The sequence below is a fragment of the Euprymna scolopes genome, chromosome 37, assembly GCF_053919585.1.
Source record: "Euprymna scolopes isolate OS-2025 chromosome 37, ASM5391958v1, whole genome shotgun sequence".
In the NCBI taxonomy this organism is placed as follows: Eukaryota; Metazoa; Mollusca; class Cephalopoda; order Sepiida; family Sepiolidae; genus Euprymna; species Euprymna scolopes.
Genome location: NC_136518.1, coordinates 80,248,505 through 80,270,470, shown reverse-complemented (window position 1 = coordinate 80,270,470; position 21,966 = coordinate 80,248,505). Strand labels below are relative to the sequence as shown.

Here is a 21,966-nt window from a genome sequence, read left to right as displayed (position 1 = left end):
ACCTCCCAGGGTCCAGCTACCTTTCACAGTCTACTAGAAAAGAACTTTATAAGAAACTATGTTGGGGGAGGCGTCGACGACATTCTTGTCTAGGTTTGAGGTTGTCGAAGGAGATAATTCGATCCCGGTGGAACTGGGCGACAGGTTCAAGTTATTTCGACAACTTTGAGTTTTCTGTGACCTGACAATTGACCTGAAACGCGTTGCCCCTCGCTATACTACACAGTGCCAGACTAGTGAGTTTGTCCAGGTGTCCCCGTTGCAGTACCTCAGCTGAAGAAACGCAAGAACACGCGTTCTTTGAACACAACGGACTCAGACGGTACTGAGCGTATGTCAACGAGATGACGATTCACATCGATCCCAAGCAGCTTCGCTTACTGGACGTGTCCTACGGCATCCACAGCACAGCACTACCATGGGACAGAAAGAGACAAATAGTGTTTCCCGCGATACTGGCCATAGTCAGAATGGTGATATGGACGTCGATGCTGCGTTAGAAGTGTGAGGTCGAATCTTTTGCTGATCAGGGTCTGATCTTTTTCATTAAGCACCAGTTGAAAGTCAAGATCAGATGTGATAGTAAAAGATTACACCTTGCGGCTTGTGACAGAAAATGGGTTAAAATAGCGAGTCTGTGCATGCGTAGAAGTGCCACGTTGAAGTTCGTGTTCCCCGCCTGAGCATGGCGTGCACGGTTCCAGGTCTTGTCGGACTCCAGATCCCTTAAGTGTCTCGATTAGGTTTCTTAGCCGAGTGTATGTCTTCCTCCATCCGCGATAGGTAACCTCTAAGATTCCCACACCCCCATTTTTATCTTTTACATCCCAATAACTGACATTATCTTGGAGCAACGTCATATACAACCCCTAACTCTCACCTATTTTTATTTGTTCACGTATACAATTAAACCGCATTTAGAGATCGACCTGCTTGTTTTCGCCCCCCCCCCAAAAAAAAACCGGAAAACAGTGGGCGGTCTATCAGATAGAGAAGGAAGCCTGGCATTTGTTGTTTTTTAAGACTTTTTTCTCACCCACTCCACGCCAATGAAATAACTTTTCAATGACTTTTATCATAAAATCATATTTCTACCCAGAATCTCTACAATTATATAAACGCAACTTTGTCTGTGTGTGTGTGTGTGTGAGTTCGTTCCTCATAGACTCCGAAACAGCTGAAAAGATTTCCTTTAAAATTTACAAAACTTAAGCGTATAAGTCTGGGTATGATCTTATTTAAGCTTTGTTTCAGAATATCCCCGATAATTACCGATAATCGAAACCGTTATTTTAATTCATCTATAATCGGCAAAGCCATTTTTCCATGTCATCGCTTAGCAATAATGATAGAACAACGAGCCGTGAAAATTCTACTGTGGGTAAGTTGATAGATTATATAAAATAATTTTATAAAAGGTTTTTATTGGAGACGCCCCTCCATGAGATTAATGGACTATCTCATGACGTTACTTCCTCTAGTGACGTCACTTCCGGTATCGAGTACTGGTGCCCGGAGTCAGAGATTGGCACTCGGCCAAGGAAGTCGTGTGCAAACGCCCTACCGTTGAGAAATGATATTGCTCAACTCGCTTTGCCTGTAATCTATGTGAATACATGTGTTTTCCTAAAAGCCCTGCGTTCCTTTCGTTTATTAGCATTTTACCCCATAACAGTTTTCTAGAGGGCTAAGTTAATGCACGAAGGCATGTGAAACTTCCCCTCACCCACCCAGGAGCGATTTCACGGATTTCGATGACAATAAAAACATAGAAGTGCGAAATATTCGTTGATCATCATTCAACCCCGGGCAATGTCGGGTCTCCCTGCTAGTATTATACATACACAGGTTATTATTTATTCATTAAAAAAACAAAACAAGAAAATGTTGATTCGGGAATCTTAAGCAGGTCGACCCCCGATGCGCTTGTGGCATTATCGTTATTGTAAACTCTAACTAGAAGTAGCATACATTACTCAACGCACAGTGACGAGGATGACCAAATACCCCCCCCATTTTTGAGACAAGTTTATATTCCTCATGATTTTCTTTTCCTTGGAATAAAAAGGGTTTTCTAAGAAAGAAAATGATATTAATAAAAGGAAATATCTGTGTAAGAGCAGAGCTGGTCTGAAAAGCCACTGAAGATCGAAATTGCATCTAGATCACATCTCCACATGTATATGTGCATGTGGGTATAAATGTATATATATGTATGTGTGTATAAATGTGTATATATGTATGTGTGTATAAATGTATATATATATATGTATGTGTGTATAAATATATATATGTATCTGTGTATAAATGTATATATATGTATGTGTGTGTAAATATATATATATGTATGTGTGTATAAATGTATATATATGTATGTATAAATGTATATATATATATGTATGTGTGTATAAATGTATATATGTGTGTATAAATGTATATATATATATATATAAAACGTATTAAATGAAATAAAAAAACAAAAGAATATTTTAAAAAATACATGGAAAGGGATGAATAATCAACAATAAAGCAAAGGAAAGATGGTCTTCTTCTGTCAAGCCGCTCCCCGTGCGTCGATGGGTAGAACTGCCAACTGTCAACGCAATGGTCCTACGTTCAATTCTCGGCTTGTGTAGCCGCACTGATGAATTGTGATACAACGAAACAGGACTGTATGTCGATGACTACAAATATATTTTAAGCCCACCTCTTTGGATAGAGCACCGTCGTAAATAATGTAACCTGCTACTTAATTGGATGAAGAATGCGAGGCTCGCTGTTTGTTTGTAAATAAGCTGTTTGAGCACTATAAAAGTGGTGGACGAATGTTTGTTTAAAATAGCTGTTTGAGTACTATGCACTAGGACGAATTATTTAAAATAAACTTTTGTGGGGGTTATTTGCTAGCGCCGCTCCCGTGGGTCGATGGGTAGAACTGCCGAATCGGCGGTCTTATGTTCAATCCTCGGCTTGGATGCCAGTCTAGCGGCACTGATAAGTTGTGATACAACAGAACAGGACTGTATGTCGATGATTACAGAATATCTATGGAGGGAATTATTCAAATACGGTAGATAGAGAAAAAAAACTAGAGGAAAACAGTTTGAGGGATACTTGAACTCCAAAGTCGGATTGATGACGAAACTAGTGCCTGACTTGTGAGTCTATCTAAGTCTCCCTCGAACTGTTTGTTTCTTTGTCTCTATCTACAGTATTTGAATACATTCGGTCCGTAGGTATTCTGCACTTTACAGCAAACTAAATTTTCGCGAGACTTCTCAATGATAGACAATTAAATTTTCAAAGTGAAAAACTATTAACGTTTGAGAACATTTATCAATTTGATTCTCAACCGGAAGCACTCAATAGAAATATGAAGCCATGTTTTGCTTTGTTTTGTTTTGTTGTTATTTTGTTTTGTTGTTGTTGTTGTTGTTGTTGTTGTTGTTGTTGTTTTGTTTCACGAGCCGTGAAAAGTTTCGAAATTGCTTCACAAAACTCACTGAGTAACAATCAGCAATGATTTAAGTAGTTTTTTCTAAAATTACATGATTTTTTTCACGAATGATGATATAATTATTTTTTCATAAAAACACAAATACACATCGGTCCACACACACGCACACACACACACACACACACACACACACACACACACACACACACACACACACACACACACACACACACACACACACACACACACACACACACACACACACGTACTCGATATAAATTATAAAATTCCACCCTGTATATATATATATTGTTTCATTATTTCAACCTCGGAAGTATTTGCTTAAATAATTACAAGATTGTTTCTATAAAGGAGATAAAAAAATTATCCAGCCCATGTCATCAGACAATTTATCCGTCTTATAATATATTTTGGCTTTTTGGCTTAAATTGTCTGATGAGATTGGCTGTGTTTATCCCGTCTATAGAAACAATTTTATAATGAGTTAAGCAAATACTCCCGAGGTTGAAATAATAAAAATGTATTTAGCTCTACTAACGTATTGAGCACTTTTACCTGATTTTACCAAATATATATCTTAATACACACACACACACACACACACACACACACACACATATATATATATATATATATATATATATATATATATATATATATATATATCCCACAAACCTCTGGCCTTTATGGAGAGGAGACTAAAACCTTCTGGTATTGTTTCAAATGATCTGAAATAATAACAAGGGGTGACTTAATTCCAAATATTTCTCACATGTTATATCTCCCCTCGCTAGGAAATAGGGTACGATTATGAATATCTTCAGTATCAAATAATCTTTATACACTGTGAAATTTACTTTATGTATGAAAACCAAAGCGGGGAGATATGACATGTGAGAAGTATTTGGAATCAAATCTCCCTTTGCTGTTATTTCATGATCATTTAAAATCATAGCAGCAAGTTTTAGACTGCCCTCCATCAAGGCCAAAGGTTTTGGGAAAATATCAGATATTTTGTAATTCATATGTAAAACTAAGAAACCAAATGACTATGATTGAAACATTGGTAAAGGTGCACTATCGTTTCACCCACAAAAAATCCTTCAAATTACCATTATTATATGTTTTCGAAAACGAAAACAATAGTTAAAATCTCAATTTCAATAATATGAATAAATCATAGTTTTATAAAGTGGGGGATCTCTTTTCTATATTAATTTAACTCAAAATAAACACCCACTTTATAACCAAGGTGGCCATAAAATGGGTGCTCATTTTTTTGTTAAATTAATATAGAAAAGTGATCCTTCGCTTTATAAAACAATAATGTGCGACCTTAATGGCAAAGGTCACATAGTCCACTGCACACTTCAGGTCATTAGCTTTACAACGAGCCTTCATTTGTTAAATTCAGATGAATAATCTCCAAGATTTCGAACTTATAAAATTGCTTAAAAAGGTGGTATCTCTCTCTCTCTCATATATATATATATATATATATATATATATATATATATATATATATATATATATATATATATATATATATATATATATATATGACGAATCCTATAGTGGATGAAACGCCGAATATTCAGTGTAGCTTAATCGCCATATATATTTATATCGGAATTTATAGGTGGACCGAGAATCCACCTATAAATTCCGATGAAATTGGTACTCTACCTCATCTCCTGGGGTGAAAATCCAATGGAAACAGTAATGTAAATTTATTATGGGCTCAATAAAAAATTAAAAAATTATATACCGCTCTATTAACATATCGAGCACTTTTATCGTGTTTTTTTTTTACCTTATTTCCCTTGAAAAGATATATATATATATATATATAAGGGCGTGCAATAAGTAATGCCCCTGACCCACTTCTCATAGGAGTAGAGCAACGAAACTTAGTACAGTTATTAGTCTTTCTCTACATAGGAACCACCCAGAGTTATGCATTTCTCCCATCGTTTGATGCAGCTCTGGAGACCGTTTTTGTAGAACACCCCGGGTTGGTCCTCCAACCACGACGGGACTTCAGAAATCAAGGCTGCATCATCTCGGAAACGCTTTCCTTTCAAAAACAACTTCATGGCTGGGAAGAGGTGAGAGTCAGAGGGTGCAAGGTCAGGAGAGTAAGGCGGATGGGGGAGGATTTCATAACCACACGCCCGTGCTTCTGATCTGGCGACATGCGAGTTGTGTACCGGAGCGTTTTCCTGCAGGAGGAGGGTACCTTTGCTGATCTTGCCCCGCCTCTTGATTTTGATAGCTTCCCTTAATTTCCTCAAAGGTGAAGCATAATAGGCTGCTGTAATTGTGGTGTCCTTTGCCAGGAAATCTGTCATCACTACTCCGTCCTGGTCCCAGAAGACTGTGAGCTTGACCTTGCCAGCGGAGGGCTGCACCCTTGCCTTCTTTGGAGGTGGTGAGTCCAAGTGCTTTCACTGCATTGACTGGGTTTTGGTCTCTGGTCGTAGTGATGGACCCAGGTTTCATCTTGTGTAATCAGTCTTTTGAAAATTTTTGACTCATCTTCTTGGTGTTACATGATAAGGGCTGTCCTCTTTTCATGTAAGTATAAAAATAGAGAGATTTAGTTAAAATGAAAATGAAATAGAATAGACGAAATTCGAACCTCGTAAATTAGGTTTAGAAATAGATTACGAGAGAGAATTAGAAAATGGAATGTAAAACAAACCACTGTTTAGCTTAGAGATAAAATAGTTTCGAGAAAAGAATGTGCGTTGTCAATTCTGTTATGGAAAATTCAATTGAGGAATGCAACTATAGAATAATTTAATAAACATGTTTTTAACATATTGGAAATATAGGTTACTAGGAATATAGGTTAAAATTCCTTTTGTAAACAAAGGAAAAAGTTTTGGACACGCATGTCCAGAACACGTGAAAGAAGACACATGTTTTAACATGTGTATGACGTCATGGAAAATGGGAAGTTCTAGATATAGTAAGAAACTTGGGAGAAACTGGGGAGAGTCAGAGAGAGTCGGGGAGATTCAGAGAGAGTTTGAGGACGACAGCCTGAGTTGGGATTCGAACGTCTAGAAGCGAGACGGTCACTTTTAAAACTTAGAATGTGAAGCTTTGAATTCTTGACTCAGAAAACCACGGCCGATCGTGAGAAGAAATAAACCCATCATGTGTTTTTATAAACGTCGTCTTTGTGTTGTAATTCTACCAAAAGGTAAAGTGAAAATTGTTATTATATGTCTAGTATATCATGTGTTTTAAAATGTCTTTACATAAACATCTTACATACACGTCTCGACATCTCATATCTACAATGTGAAGTCTACACTTTAATATATATGAATATCTTCATAAAACGAACAATCTCTTCATAACAGAAACAACGACATTCTTCATAACACGAACAATCTCTCTTACAACATCTCTCTCTTACAACAACATCTCTCTCTAAGACTCTCAACAACATCTCTCTCTAAGACTGCACTTTAATAAGACCAACTCTAATAAGACTTAATATGACTCACTTTTAACAAAGAACAATAATAACAACAAAAATAGCAATAATAATAATAATAATAATAATAATAATAATAATAATAATAATGATAATGATATATATATAACACTTGGCACATCTCCAAATTCTTCCTCGAGCACTCAACGCGTTCTCACTTCTAGAATGGTGTGAGCAAGCTGGGAATTCATCTGGCAGACACCTTATGCATATGCAAATGGTCATGAATGATAGTTTCCACAGACCCTGTACTAATCTTGACATCTTGGGCTATTTGGTGAATTGTAATGTGCCGATCTTCCAAAATGGCAGCCTCAACTTGACGGACAGATGCCTCACCAATGGCAGAAGGGGGCGATCAGTCTGGGAGCTGTTCCCACAGACTTCCGGCCATGTTTGAATTCACGATGCCAGCGTTTTACAAGGTCATATGATGGGACATTATCAGCATAAGTTTCTTTCATTTCATAAAAAAAGTCTCCTGTGGTGTGCGTCCTTTCAAATACAAAAACAATTAGTTACGAGCTGTAATCTGCCACATTACCCGTAGAGAAATAAATCATTGCAAATGCAAAATTTGAGCGAGATCAGACAACTGGAAGTGGGTCAGGGGTATTACTTATTGCACGCCCCTCGTATATATATATAAGAAATAAAAATTACAATAAGTTTACCAAGGTAATCAAAATGGTAAACTTTAAATACATTATAAATATTAAAGAGTTAATATTTACAAGTAAAGTAAAGTAATATATATATATATATATATATATATATATATATATATATATATATATATATATATAAACTCGTAGTCAAATTTAATATTCAAATTGTTATATATTTGGTTCTCTGGGACGAAAGTACATGAAATTTCCAGGCTTTTTGATAATGGTTGTAGCTCGACAAGTTTTGCAGGTGGACATAAATTGGAACTCTAACGAGCATTTAATTTGTTGTTATGCCCTGATTTTCTTTTTCCTGCTAATGATGAAATTTTAATTTAATCCCTAGCTCGACACCCGGTGTTGCCCGATCGTAAAATAAGCTTAAATATGATATTTGAATTTACGCAAATTTCGAATTTTTATTATAGAGTCAATTTTTTTATCTATGTATTATATTGTACCCAATATATAAAATAGTGATTTTAAAAGTAAAAAAAAAAAATGACTTGGGCCTCATCAGCTAGAATCGAAAACAAAGTATATAACGCTCCAGCCTTAGTCGTTACCAAGTGAGTTATCGGCAGATTGATAAAAAATAGTTAAAAATGATCCGACGTATAAATGTGTATATGCGCATGCGTACAAATAGCATGTTTAGTCGACTTCCGCCTGCCAAGTTCCATTTTATTTTCAATTTGGACTTTTTAGCAGTTATTTTTGCTGGCTAAAAACCCATAAAATAATTGTAAAAAAAAAAATCAATTATTTGATCCGCCTCGCACCGTTCTGCGAACTTGCGATTCGATGGAGATGAAATTTGATAAAATGGGAACAGAGAGACAGACACACACACAAACACACTGATAAAATGAGCTTTGTAAATTAGATTTTCCTGTAACCTACTATTCGCTCAAATTGTCATTTTAAAATTTCTATGAATGGTTACGAAGACAAGAATCATAGATGAATGACGGTATGCCTCTCGGTGTAGTGTACGCAACGAACCAACAGTATGCGTCTTAGTCATCGTCACTCCTTGGTCATTAAAAATATTCAATGTAACGTTTATTCTGCCTTCCCACCAAGCAATCTCTGACTATATTAGCATTACAACTGACCATTCCTATTTCGGAGTAGAGGGCGGTGCTACGTTTTCATTAGCTTGCTTGTTTGTGGTCAATGTTAAAACAAAAAAAAACTTTTTATTTTTTCGTACAGGTGGCGCCATCTCAGACTTATGAAGCCTCTTGCTAACTTCCTGTCCTAAATTTTGGACGACATCCTCTCTGGGTGGAGGAAGCGTAGGTGTGGGCTGGTGTGCGGGCTGCACTTAACAGTACAGAACAACATTCTTAGTAACACTACTTGTCGGCTTCCTCTATATTTAATGTTTTTGGAGTATTACCTATATACTTGCCAGCAGTAGTTGGACATGGGAATTGGAATATAATAGTAAATTATGAAACCATGCAAAATATATGCACATATGTAGCCAATAATATTTGTATAAATAAAAGTATATATACACTAGCAGACCACCTGGTATTTCCCGGTCATAAACACCCTTAAATATGACATTTTTATTAATGCAGATTTCGTATTTATTATTATATTATATTGGGGCATATATATTGCAATGATTTAATAAGTCAAAAAAAATAAATAATCGTGCGCATCCACCAAGAATCGAAACCAAAACGTTTAGCTTACGATTTACTTTTTCCTTCGACGTTACTGCCTGATCAGTGAAGACATGTTTGATGCAAGGCTAAAAATTCAAACATTAACTAATAGCTATTGCGTTACGCACGCATACTTGTAAAGCTGTCGTTCAACCTTCACCTGGCAAATTCCAATTTTTTTTTAATTTTCACAATTTTGAACCGATTTTATCTGGCTAAAACCCAAATATAAAGTTTCCCATGGGTTCGAATATCCTATATATTTAGTTTCATATTTTTAGATGGAAAACTGACAGGGGTTAAGTTGGCACATTTTTTTAAACAAATATATATACGCATACATATATATAGAGAGAGAAAGTGAGAGAGAGACAGAGGTTTGTGTTTACTATATAACCTTTTTACGCAAATATTACGCAAGTATAAATCATGTAGAATATCTGCATGAATATAATTACACGTAATAGTTAACTAAAGATGATTATTTCATAAGAAAACCGAAAAGAACAATAGGGAATTAATTAAAATGAATGTTTAAAAAAATTATGCGAATTTGTTAGATCTTTTGCAGATGAATGCAATTCTACGACCCATAAATAACAAAATTGTATTTCTTTTGAAATAAATAAAAAGGGAGTTTTAATACACACACACACACACACACACACACACACAATTTCTAAATACGAAAGACTACTAACGAAATTTTCAGCTTACGAAATGTTTTATGTAAAAATTTTCAAGATACGAAAAATGGCAGTGACAGAAATATCCTATTCTCCTAGGATGACCGACATTTTTTTTTTAATCAAGTAAAAATTAGGGTTTTATTCGATTAAATACATTTCTTAGTAATTTTCTGAAAATATTTTTTTAAGTTTTGTTTGGGAAACTTTTTGTGGTAGACTTTGATTTATTTTTTGTTTCTTTACCCTCATAAATTAAAATTATCTAAAAAAAATTGAAAAATAAATGTTTTCATTACAAGTTTTTTTTTAAATTTGAAAAATATAATTTTCTTTTTGTTTTATTTTTATCGTAAACACTCTGAACTTTTTGTAAGGGGTGGGTGAGTTTATTATTTTTCTCAGAAATCGCAAATTAGCAATAAAAAGTCACAAATCACTTTCACATTGAATCCTATTTCTTCCGCTCGGCTGCGTGCCGACATATGTGATTGTGATCGTTTATGATTGAAATAACTATAAAAATATGTTATATCTCGTTTTTCTGGTTTTACATGTAGAAAACTTAATAAGTGTCTTCAGCTTGGGACGGATTAGAGGATTTACTGTAAACATCTTTCAAGATACGAAAATTTAGTAATACAAATACCAATTAATTAATATTATATATATTTACAATTGGTATGATATATATATATATATATATATATATGTGTGTGTGTGTGCGTATGTGTTTACACACACACACACATACACACACACATATATATATATATATATATATATATATATATATATCCCAAATCGTCTGGCCTTGATAAAGGGGAGACCAAAACTTGCTGCTGTTTCAAATGATCTGAAATAACAGCAAGAGGAGACTTGATTCCAAATATTTCTCATATGTTATAGCTCCCCTCTTTCGGAAATAGTGTACGATTATGAATGAATATCTCCAGTATCAAGTAATCCTCATACACTGTGAAATTTACTTTATGCATGAAATCACAGAGGAGAGATATCACATAAGAAATATTTGGAATCAAGTCTCCCCTTGCTGTTATTTCAGATCATTTTGGGAAAATATCAGACATTTTGTTAATCATATGCAAAACTAGGAAAACAAATGACTATGATTGAAACATTTTATGGCTGTAAAAATGTGCTATAAATATGATGCCAAATGTAACCTAATCTACTACAAAATTCAGGTCATTAACTTTCCGACGAGCTTTCTTTTGTTAAATTTTGATCAAATGCTGCTGAGATTTGTAACTTAAAAATGTTTCAAAAACGTGGATCGTTGATACGATTCGATAACAGAAACATGTGTAACAAAACAGGTAAAAAACGGAAATAATATATATATATATATATATATATATATATATATATATATATATATATATATATATATATATATAGGGTGTTCAGAAACATTGGCGTCATTCGCAGGCCAATAATTTTGGCAATTTTCGTGAAATGACCTAAAATTTTCACAACTTGTATAGAAACACCTCAAGTTTTAATGTTTAATGTTTTACGTTTATCTCTTTTCACGTTAAGACATGGCGTTAACTTAAAAAAATCAAGTCATTTTGCGTGTTGGAATATGATAGAGAATGCTATCAAAGACAATTTTTGCACGAGCTTGATTACCGACTTGACGTGTGCAGAGTCACAGGCGGCGCTCAATATTGAACCTTGTTAAAATTATGAAATTGGTCATAGAAGCTGTAAATCTTCTGTTTCTTTTTATTAATGTTAACTAATAAAACTTAGTATTTTCAACATAAAGTTTGTGCAGTTTCATTAAGATACAATGAGTTGTTTCCGAAATATTGGTATTTAAAATGACGTCAATTTTTTTTTGGGACACCCTGTACATGACATTCTCTTTTTTATTTTGGAGTTCAGAAAATAACGGGTGTTTCTAATTTAATGCCAAGCTTTGAAACAAAAATCTCATGCATTGGTGCAAAGAATATCCAAGGAAAGGTAATCTGGCGTTAAATAAAATACAAAACGTTGAAGATTATCCCTTTAATGTTAAAATCTCGTTCTTTAATCTGAAATTCCTGTGATCGGGAATGAATTACAGAAGGCTTAAAATGTTTTAGTTCAATGGTCACAATATTTATTTTCTTTATTATTGCAAAGGAGTGTTTTCACATCGATTTCATATAAGTCGTGCGTAGAGGATTAAGGGTCTAAGAACCAGAAGCCTTATGGAGAACTGGGGAGGTTTCGCTGACGTTGAGTGTTATATATTTGTCTTTTTTTAGAATGCCATGTTTGTACCGCGAATTCCATGTTTCTTTGTCTTTTTTTAGTTTTCTCTCTTTCTTTCTTTCGTTTTTTTTCTTTCTTTTCTTTTTTTTCTTTTTTTTTTTTTTTGTTGCTTGAAACTATTTATTTCCACGACACAAATAACCTTTATCTTAATACTTTTCTTTCGTTTATTTTGTAATTTGTTGTTTTCTTTCGTATTATTTGAATTTTGGAGATGACGATGGATTCTTCGGTTTATTTTGGATTTTCCGGTTCATTTGGATTCTTCCGACTAACTTAAGTGTTATTCTTACTAACGCCCCATGTAACTAACGAGCTCTATCAGGTGAATTTTTTCGAACTCGGGAATCTTTCTGTCAAACTCGGAAATCTTTCTGTCAAACTCGGGAATCTGCCCGGAATTTCGACCAAGACTTTATTTAATCCACAGGTGTAGCATGCTCTCGTATCGCCAGCCATGACCAAGTAGAATATTTTAATAAATTCGTAGTTGCATTTTTTTTAGTATCGCGTGCACTGAGGGTTGAACCTTCAACCTCCGGAAGAGTGTCACTTAACACTTACATCAATTACGCCGCAAGTTTTTGTGGACTACTAAGAATAAAATTAGGTATTTTTTTTAACTTCTACTCATATAACAGCGCACGTGTGCAAATACTAAGCCGTGTGCAAAATGAAATCACGGTAAGGAACAGAAAGACTGTAAAAAGGACAGTAAGCTCATTAGAGAGGACGATCGCGTTAAAGATATGGTGACGTCACAGTCGTAATAAGAAGTCACGCTTGGCGAGAGAATGAGGAAATATCGTTGTTACAAAATAAAATGGAGTCGAGTTATTACTTGTCTTCCTTGCGACGTACTCCGCTACAATGTGCTCGGTTTACGTGGGTAACGTAACATCTGCTCATGGTTGACGGAATGAGAATAAACTAGTTCCGTGGATGAAATGAAGTGTTTCCTTCGTCAAACTCGTGAATCTGCACGGAATTTCGACCGATATTTCCGTTCGACAAAATGTATCTGAAAGTGGCCGGAGGTTACAGCGGCCGAAATGTTAAAATAAAACTCAAGCTGAGAACATTAGCCCGAATAATCCGCACAATACAAATTATAAATCTTATTCTAAAAAAAAAAAAAAAAAACCGAAATAGCATGTATTACATTTATTGAAACTTAATCCTTTTTTTTTTTAAGTATTTTATAAGGCACTTCTTTATTGGATTCGCATCCCCTCTTCATATTTTCTGCTTTTTCACCCCAAATAAGACACAGTCCCAGTTTGATGTAAGATACTTCTATCTGGGACATAAATTGCTTAGATATTATGTAGGGAGTTGAGCAGCAAGATATTTGTTTACATTACACTTGAACTTCTGCGTGTCAGTACAGCCAGGAAGAGGGAAGGGAATTCCAAAGTCTAGAAGTTCTGGGGAATAAACTGTTAGAGGAGAAGGGGTGGGATTTTGTTGCTTGTCGGGTTTGTCGTGGATATTTGCGTCGAGGGGATACAAGGGATTGGAGTTCGTCAGATAGTAAAATAATGGCTATTAGCCAAGATGTATTGAATGTGGCATCTGTTGTTGCAAATCTACGATACTTTGGTCCAGAGAGGGATTTTCTGCAGTTTTTTTTTTATTATATAGGATTTATGATATCCTGTCTGTCAGTTTCTTAGTCTGTATGTTACTGGTGAATAAAAGGCGAAATTTAATTTTTGAAGGCCAAACTGTTTTTTAAAAAAAGCCAAATTTGCAAAATCTGGCTTTAAAACGGCCAATCTGGCGACTCTAGACAGAATATGAGAGTGAACCTCTTTTGATATAGCTTTGTTTTCGAATATCATTATAATAATATATGGTCATTGTTGTGATGGTGTGTAAGAAACAAACTCGTTGTAATTTCGACGTTTAGTGGTTCCTCACTGAAAAAAAGATGTCTGTGAAACGTTACGTAAAAAAGGGAACATTTGAAAAAAACAGGGCGAAAAAACATTGTATGCTAAGAGGTGCTGGACTGAAAGATTAAATTAAAGATTATTTGTTTTACAAAGTGATTTTATTATTTGTATTGACCTTCAAGTTTGATTTGTTTCTAGTTTCGGCTTGATGGAATCTCGTGATGGACAAAAAAGACGCACAAAAAAAAATGATATGGCTGCGATCACGTGATTCTAGAGGACTGAAAATGCTGCATTTTTTGTTCCTTCTTTAGCTTCTATGCATGACGAGGCTATGACTGGTGTATTTGGAGGGGGTTGCTTCACCTGATTACACCTTTAATGAAGCTTACGCTGGGGCGCTCTTTATGCCATGTTTAAACACGTTAGTTCTCTCTTCAAAGATGACCGTTGTTCGGGCATGAAGAAATAGGAGTTACGGTTGATATCCTTGCGCAACCTGCAAATCATTGATCTCTTTAGAGGAAAAGGGAGAGAAAGATATTTCATTATAACAGAGAGAGATATACAGTTAGGGAGGAAGAGAGAGAGAGAGAGAAAGAGAGAAAGAGAGAGAGAGAAAGAGAGAAAGAGAGAGAGAGAGAGAAACAGGCAAACAAAAAGAGAGAAAAGAAAAAGAGAGAAAAAGAAACAGAAGTAATAATTCCTATTTAATAGCATGCCCACAAGAACAAATTTTGACACGAGGTTCTTAATGCAGGGAAACTTCAGCTCTCCAAAACGGGACGTTTAGATAGGAACTAACATAAAAATATAGTCTTGTGAACACTTCTTCTGACGGCAGACAATAAATCCACCTTCATTTCGAAACGAGATTAAGCCAAGGAGGATAATCTTCTTTGACAACACATACTTCACATTAATCCAAAATCTAAAGATATCACAAAAATTTGTCATAATATATTTCCGTTAAATTTGCACATGTAGGTCATCATTTGGAAACTCCAGGTGTTGTATGCACTGTCTGCTTCTATCGACGTTGTTTTCAGTCAGTCTTGTATTGAGCCTCTCTTTGCCACTCGACCCAAACAGATATATGTGTGTGTGTGTGTGTGTGTGTGTGTGGAGGGGGTGATATATATATGTGTATGTATGCATATATATATGTGTGTGTGTAGATATATATATATATGTATATATATGTATATATATGTGTGTAGATATATGTGTGTGTATATATATATAACCACACACGCACACACGTGTGTGTGTGTGTGTGAGTGTAATATATATATATATATATGTGTGTGTGTGTGTATCTGTATCTATATATCTATAAAAGTGAACGTGTCAGTCTGTCTGTGTGTCTGTGTGTCTGTCTGTCTGTCTGTCTGTGTACATTTCGCTACGCAATAACTCTGTCAATTTTTAGTCTATAGACTCGAAATTTGAAATACCGGGTACTGAGATTTGGGAAAATCGATGTGACGGGTGTCAGCCAGAAATTTGGCTGTTAAGGGGTCAAATTTCAACGATTTGACCTTTAAGCACTCTACCAAACTCCTCCGACAATTTTGGGTCTAGACACTTGAAATTTTAGATATAGGTTCCTTGAACCTTGATCTAACTTAATAAAGTGATCTGAGCCCGAAACAATAAATTTTAAGGGGTCATAATAGGGGTCAAAGTTTTAAAAAATTAACCATTTTTTTTTGTTTTTTTGCTTTTTTTGCACAGCATACACCTCCAAACACCCGAGCAACGCCGGGCACCCCTGCTAGTATATCTATATATCTATAAAAGTTAACGTCTGTGTGTGTATCTGTGCCTGTGTGTGTGTCTGTGTTCATTTCCCTACACAATAACTCTGTCAATTTTAAGTCTACAGATTCGAAATTTGATATATAGGGTACTGAGATTTGGAAAAATCGATGTGATTGGTTGTTGGCCAGAAATTTGGCGATTAAGGGGTCAAAGGTCAACGATTTGACCTTTGAGAACTCTACCAAACTCCTCCGATAATTTTGGGTCTACGCATTTGAAATTTTATATATAGATTTCGTGGACATGGATCTAACTTAATAACTTGATTTGAGCCCAAAACAATAAATTTTAAGGGGTCATAATAAGGGTGAAAGTTTTTAAAAAATTGACCTCTGCAGTCTCTTTCAAATTACTCAGACAATTTCTTGTCTAAATATTTGAAATTTTAGACAAAGTGTATTCAGAGATAAGGCAAGCTTTTTCATCAGTTTGTGTTGAAAATTTCTTATTACCAATATATAAATGTATGTATGTATGTATGTATGTTTGCATGTCTGCCTTAAACTGTCAATAGAGGCAGCGGATTTTACCAAGATCAGTATCGTTTTAAAGGCCGACCTTTCATACGACAAATATCGAAAAATTGGCTAAAAGCATTAATTTCTTCCCCTTCAACTAGGCACTTTTCTACAGGGGGGGGGTCACTTTTTTCGCCGATATTTTTTAAAGTTATCCTCTCCTTTAGATTATCTAGCCTTAATTTAAAAAAATGTCGCTTCCGGTTTGGCAGTGGTTGTAGCAGCATAAACGTTGGGTTTTACCTGTTCTTTTCCTCTTTTGCGGTACGGGTTCGAGCCTACCTTCCTACTACCACTTTTTAAAATTTTTTTTGCTCAACATACACATCCAAACACCCGGGCAACGCTGGGCTGAAATGCTCGTATATATATATATATATATATATATATATATATATATATATATATATATATATATATATATATATGTGTGTGTGTGTGTGTGTGTGTGTGTGTGTATATATATATATATATATATATATATATATATATATATATGTAACCACACACGCACACACACAATATATATATATATATATATATATATATATATATATATATATATATATATATATATATACTAGCGGGGGCTCTGCCCGGTCGAAAATACGTTTAAATATGTCATTTTAAATGTGTCTAGATTTTGTATTTGTTATTGTAGGGGCGTGATCTCAAAAGTAAAAAAACTGTATTCGTCTGGCATCAGTTAGAATCGAAACTGTAGCAACCCACTGCTAGTGACGTTACCACTGTACCAACGTGGTTAAAAATTAAAAATAAACTAAGATGAATGTACAAAATGGTTAACGATTTTTTTCAATTTTGACCCCCTTTTTGACCTTTTAAAAACTATTTTAATTGGTTAAAGATCCATAAAAGAAACTGTCCGTAAAACATCCAATCATTTGAGGCTCCTAGTTTCGGAAAAGATAGAGTGTGGAAATATGAAGACAGACAAACAGACGTATAGCCTTTTATATATTAGATGTATATATGATCAGAATTATGGAAATAATATTCTAATGTGATGGAAAGACGAAAAGAACAAACAAAATTATATGTGCATCAACGTCTTCATTTACATCATCCCGAAAAAGTCTTCAAATCAAAACGAAGCGTTTATAAACGTAGAATTTATATTTTTGCATATTCGTCTCTTTTCCCCCCTCTCTCCCTCTCTCTCTCTTCACACACACACACACACACACACACACACACACACACACACACACACACACACACACACACACACACACACACATGATATGATGGACCTTCCTGTCGATGAGCTTCCGCCACAACAACTAAATTGCTAGGAAATCCATATTTGTTGAAGTTGTTTTTATGGGTTAAGGCTTTGTGTAGAACCAACCACATTTTTGCTATTACTGCTAACCTTTGTCGGTGCAGATCTGCTATAGGACTGAGTATACAGTAAACTGCAGCCTTTTACATCACAGTTACTTTCTCCTAGATGTATGTATTAACGAAAACTGGGAGGGGGGGCGCATCTTTCTCAGTGAATAAATGCACTTCCTTCCCCCAGATACCAACCTGGAAATTTTTACACACACACACACACGCACACACACACACACACACACATATATATATATATATATATATATATATATATATATATATATATATATATATATATATAGGGTCCATAAATTTAAAACCAGATGTTTAGGAGTGTGTATACATATTTTTGGGACACTCTGTATGTAAATAATATTGATTTGAATTATTGATTGTAAAAATTGATGCATTTATTTTGGTAAAAGATTACAAAATGATCTGGTAATTAAGTTTTTTTTTTCCAACGTTAATTAAAACGTTTAATTATAACAGTAAAGAGTAAAAGGATATTGGCCTCTTCACGTCTGAAAATAAAGGCCCACGTGATTTCGATTGTAATTTTGGAAAAAATAAGAATTAATAATAATCTAATGAAGAAGAAGAAGAAAACGAAAAGAAAAATAAGATAGGGGAAGGAATAAAGGAAAAGACAACAGAAAAAGAAGAAAAAATAAAGAAAAAAAAATTAGAAGAAATAACAAAGATAAAAAGAAAGAAATATAAAGGAGAGTAAGACCAATAAGAAGACGAAAAAAAAGAAATAGAAAGAAAAAGGAAAAATAACAGCGATAAGAAGAGGAAAGCAAGAAATGAGAAGAAGAAGAAGAAGAAGAAGAAGAAGAAGAAGAAAGAAAAAGAAGAAAGAGAAAAAGGAGAAGAAGGAAAAATAACCTCTATCTCACAGAAGAGATGTTGCGAGTTTGTCTCTGATGTATCGTTATTTTCATGGAAAGTGTTCGACTGAGCTTCAATCTATGGTCCCCCCTCGCCAAACTTTCACAAGAAACACTCGTCTAGCTGTAAACACTATCAATAATTCCCCCCACTCTTTATCTGTGCCTAAACCTAAACGTAGATTCCATGAACAAAGCTTCTTTCTTAGAACTGCACGCCTGTGGAATTGTCTTCCGTTTTCCTGCTTTCCGGCTGACTACAATATGGTTGTCTTCAAGTCTAACGTAAATAAGTTCTTGATGAGCCGTTCCATATAATGTTATCAAATTTACCAAATTTTCATTACTAATGATTACTATATTGTCCAATTTCTACTGTACACTCTTTAACCCTTATCCTTGAGTGGCCTCTTGGCCTTGATAATGTGGTGATGCCTTTGTAAAAAAAAAAAAATTAGACCTTAAAGCAAAAAAAAAAAAATTCACTTTATGGATGAAGAATATTTGTCGTGCGATCGTCACTCTAAGACTCAAGCTTATAATAAGAAGAAAAACGTTGAAGAAGAAGAAGAAAAAAAGCAAAGCACCAGAAGATATAAAAAAATCCCAAATAACAAAATCAATCTACCAGAAATCCCAACAAAAATTACCTTAGAGCTTTTTAGATGTGGCATATCAGTCTGGCGATAGCTCAAGCAGTAATGACGAAGACTGAAGCGCTAAATATCGACTATAGCTGGAGCGCTGAATGTTTTTGCTTAAATTCCAGTTGATAGAAGTATTTTTTTTTAAAACTTTTGCAATCATTACAATATTGGTACAATATAATAATCAATAGACGATGTGCTCTATAATACTAAATACAAAATCTGCGTAAATTAAAAAAAAAACAATTTTAAGCGCATATATAATACAATAAAGAAAAACAAAAGCAACTTACCTCAGAGCTTTTTAGATGCAGCATATCCGTGGTGACTTTGTCAGTGTGATGCGACTTGAGTTTATAGTATTTTGCCGGACTCGATCCTCGTCTTTCAGGCGAGCTACGACACATATTCTCACTGAAGAGGCTGTGTCGACTACCGCTCCGAGATCGACTCTTGTTCGTACCGTTTATTATCTCTACCACCTTCTCGGATTTTTCGACCGGCGTCTCGGATTGCGTGGCCTTGGCGCTCACACTGACGACGCTCTGCCCCTGGTATATTCCGTTTGTGCCGTTAGATTTACTTTTCTCCTGTTTCTCGTTGGTAGCTGCTGAGGTTTGCGAACCATTGTGCACTGTCACATCTCCCTTAACGATGACCTGGATGTGATCCTGCTCTTGAAGGATCTCTATACTTTGCCGTGTTTCGCTATTTCGGTCGCCCAATTGACCGTTTCCTTTCGTATTGTCTCCACCTTCCTTAGCAGTGCCTCCTCCTCCTCCTCCTCCACCTCCCCCACCACCGCCATCCCCGCACGAGATGGTAGTGAGCGTGATTTTTGGGGAGCCGTTGCTGCCATCTTCCAAGATGGTTTCCTTCGCACCATTCTGGCCAGTCCCGACTGTACCGTTGGCGACGTTCTTTTGCGTCTGCGTACTGACGTCATTTCGATCGTCGTACGAGAACAGCGGCACGCCGTTCTGTATAACGTCCATGATGTCGTCGCAGGTTCGCGACTTGCTCCTCGTTGATAGCTTTTCGATGCTCACGTACTGCTCCTTCTTCGGCGATGGGCTGTTCCTCTTCGACTCGCCGTGATAGAGTCGTCGTAAACTGTTCATCGAGGTAGACATGGACGGCGAGAATGAGCGCTTAAATTTACTCAGCATCGACTCCACGACCAACGGCTTCGTGATACGAATCGTCCGCGGTAGGCCGTTGTCCAGAAACACGGTCTCTAAGTGGGTCATGTATCCTTCGGGACCCTTGAGGAAGAGGAAGACTGTGGAATCAACTGGTATGGACCTTAGGATCTCCGACCCGCATTCATATCTCATATCGCTCACATCAATGTCATTAATTCGTAGAATACAATCACCTGCGGCGATTAACCCGGTCTCTTTGGCAGGACCATTGTTCAAGACTTCACTGATAAACATTTGCGGCTTTGCAGTCCGTTCGCTGACTACAATGCCGAGTCCATATTCCTTGGACTTTCGTAATCTGACGCGAAGTGTATTTGGCACAAACGCCATTTTCTTTAGCAGAAGGTATAAAGATCCAGTCTGACGATTATACGGCGACTAAAACGTTTATCAATCCTCACTGGCCTTTAGATATATACATCTATTCAGCAAATATGAAATTTATATATCCGTATGTCATCAGCTTTTTACGTTTTCACAATTCAATTCCATATCAATTATAAATCGTTTTTTATATGCTTTTCATTGTAATATTGATTTTTTAATGTAAACACTGGCCTCTGTATTTCGTACCAATCAAGAGTAAGGGAAATAACTCTCTCTTTTTATAAATTATAAACACGTGTCTTATCTTATTTTAATGAGCTAATGATATTTTCACGTTAACAATCCTTAAATTGGCATTACGCTTCAAAACTCTTAAAAACAAAAACAAAATCCGTGTTGCCGAAATAGCTTGTGTTTGAAAACGTGTTGTTTATAGAGTTAGCATAAGAATACGTTTTTATTTTTAATGTTTGAAGTTTTCAATTTTACAAATAATTAAATTATATGCAAATTTGATTTAATTACTGTTAATTAAATTCTAATCATGCATAAAATTTTACTGAACAATATAGTTAATTGTTTTTAATAATTTCAATTATAATTTTAAAAAATAACTTATTTTCCAACTTGTTGACGCGCATGAAAAGAAACCTTCAGTATTGATCTTGTGTAGTTAGTATTTACATATACATAAATATGCACACAGATATATAATGGTATTTACTTGTCGTCTTTTTGTATAAATTATTCTTTTATATATATATATATATATATATATATATATATATATATATATATATATATATTGTACCTTCAGTGACCTTATTATCGCGTAGTTTCTTTCATCCACGTGACTGTTTCAATTAGTTTAAATTTCGACAAAAAACACTTAATGATTTAATAACATTTAGAACTCCAAGGTTTAGCAATTCTATTCATACCGCTTATTCGTTTTTAAGGTATTTAAGGTATTTAAGT

At 35.1% G+C, this 21,966-nt stretch overlaps 1 protein-coding gene across 2 annotated transcripts in view; it reads right to left on the bottom strand.

Annotated features, from left to right (window-relative positions):
- Positions 1 to 21,134, bottom strand: part of LOC145261245 (nitric oxide synthase, salivary gland-like) — a 280,006-nt gene extending 258,872 nt beyond the window's left edge. For both annotated transcript variants that reach the window (XM_080119629.1, XM_080119630.1), the window contains exon 1: positions 19,750 to 21,134. In XM_080119629.1, coding sequence (XP_079975755.1) covers positions 19,750 to 20,991 — 1,242 coding nt within the window. In that variant the 5' untranslated portion in view covers positions 20,992 to 21,134. The remainder of the gene's footprint in view (positions 1 to 19,749) is intronic.
- Between the last annotated feature and the right edge of the window lie 832 nt (positions 21,135 to 21,966).